The following is a 2,225-nucleotide window of genomic DNA, read 5'->3' as shown; positions in this document are numbered from 1 at the left end:
ATATATATATATATATATATATAAGGGAAATAATAAATTTCTCTAAAAGATGTTTCATTTTTGAATGTGTGTAATTGTAAAGACCTCTTGAGTTTGATATTACCGAAGATCCCCATCCAGATAATGTACACGGCTGACCCTCGAGACCTTCGTTGGATGTCGGAAGTTTAACTGGCTGCACTAGCTTATTGTATGTGATAGAATATTTAAGGTGAACCAAGGCGATGTCATTATTGTATAATTTAGTGTCATAATTTGAGTGGACAGTAATAGTGGTTATGTCATAAACATATCCTGGCGCGTCCAAATTATTTGTGCCGACATGGACCTTTAATTCTTTATTACATTGCATTCTAATAATAAAAAATTAGATAAGAACTCATATCTGTCAAGAAAAGATTTTGAAAGTATCTGCTCCCCACTAAACATTTTGACCATTACATTGTCGAAACGTCATGCTAACATCTTGGTAACATTAAATGTTCTGTCTTTAGGACGTTCCAGAAAAATGTTTTATTTGTAACGTTATTATAACGTATTATTAACGTAGCAATCGATTTCGCATAATGGCACATTCCTGTTACGTTGCAAAAATCTCACAAACAAAACGTTCTTTGAACCGTCGTAGAGTCAGGACATTTGCTGTCGCCGAGATATTAGTATGACATTTCAACAACGTAATGGTCAAAATGTTTAATGGGTATATATTTTGAATGCATAGAAAACCAGTAGAAATATACCTAACAGAATCTGATAATGAAACATGGCACGTTAAATTGACTGCAAAGATTAAACAGAATCTGCTATGGCTATAATTTAAAAGTTTTAAATAACGTATTCCGTTTAAATATTTACGAAATGATAGACTTTATGTTCAATTTCTGCCGATAGTAGTTTGTTGGATTACACAGGCAGAATCCGCCAGCAAAACGCGAGTTTAATGTGTACACCGATGACACTGTTACAATATCTGCGCAAATCTGCTGCCAATCTGTTATCGTATTGCTGGCACAATTTGCCTACTGGGTAATATATTTCATCCGATTGACGTGTTAAAAGACTAATTTTACAATTAAATTCTACTAATAATATATTAATATATTTTGAGAATGTTTAACATACCCTCTTCCGACAATACAATTTGCTGTTGTTAACACATTAAAATTATCAAGGATAGATCCGCTGCATAGGTATGTGTTGTTTAATCTCAATGACACTTGATACGGAAATTTGTCGATGGGAGCATTTCGACCGCCTTTGATACCATAAGGAGATAAAGCTCCTTATTGACAAAAATAAATTAATCATGTTAATATACGTGCAATGTAATGTTACGTTATTGTATACATACGCTATTAATAATAACAATTAAACTTTACGTCGACTCTATGGCTAAATAAGCTTTTCAAAAAAGTTAGAGGAAGGTCACTGATACTGTCATACTACTTTGTTTTTAGACTACATTTTCTAAATCAAAAGCTAAAAAATAAAATTTAGGAAATATAAATACAAAATAGAATGTGTCCTCTATCAAATAATACAAATTTTTATAATACGGTTTCGAATTTAGCAATAATTTACTTTTTTGTAAGATATGAAAAAATGAGCGTTTGACAAAATAAATCCTAAAAATAACATAATAGATGAAAACTTTCTTTTTAATAAATATAGTATATATAGCAATATTTACAAAATAAATATCATACAGCGGAAATTCAAATTATTATTAAGAACTTTATATTGGAAAATAATTGTGTCATAATGAATTTATTAGAAAGAAATGTTATTCTCTCTCTCTCTCTCTCTCTCTCTCTCCCCCTTTTCCTCTCCCTATTACGCTAAAATTATATTTATAAATTCGTACCTTCAGTGATGCTTGCCAGAGCAATAAGAATAAAACAAATGAACGCACGCATCTTTGATTCTTGATTACTTGCCTTTATTTAAAGCGAATAAATGCATTGATAGGTTTATAAATGTTCCTCAAGTAGTTGCAACGAAGATATAAATCACGTGCTCATGACGCTTTTCTAAATTTTTCTCAACGCAGTATCGCACAATAAAATATTGTTATTATAGTTTAAAATCAGATTTTGTGAAGATTAGATAATTTTGATTAGATAATAATTTTGATCGCTAAAGCATCATTTTAATCGAAATATAGTTAAAAATTCTAGTTACAGCGACGTGTGTATTTGATCGGAATGTTTTTTATTTTGTGTCTG

General features: G+C 30.5%; 1 protein-coding gene across 1 annotated transcript; it reads right to left on the bottom strand.

Moving 5' to 3' along the window:
- Nucleotides 1-22: 22 nt before the first annotated feature.
- On the bottom strand, nt 23-1,993 carry LOC105460178 (chymotrypsin-1-like; the record flags this gene model as incomplete). Its single annotated transcript, XM_011706618.1, has 3 exons — nt 1,865-1,993; nt 1,123-1,282; nt 23-353 (listed from the first exon to the last, which is right to left on the bottom strand). Coding segments are annotated over exons 1-3 (543 nt in total), but the record flags the coding sequence as incomplete, so codon positions are not given.
- Between the last annotated feature and the right edge of the window lie 232 nt (nt 1,994-2,225).

Source organism: Wasmannia auropunctata, unplaced genomic scaffold, assembly GCF_000956235.1.
Source record: "Wasmannia auropunctata unplaced genomic scaffold, wasmannia.A_1.0 LD327094.1, whole genome shotgun sequence".
In the NCBI taxonomy this organism is placed as follows: Eukaryota; Metazoa; Arthropoda; class Insecta; order Hymenoptera; family Formicidae; genus Wasmannia; species Wasmannia auropunctata.
Note: the sequence above shows the minus strand (reverse complement) of the source record. Positions and strands in the feature narration are given on the sequence as shown.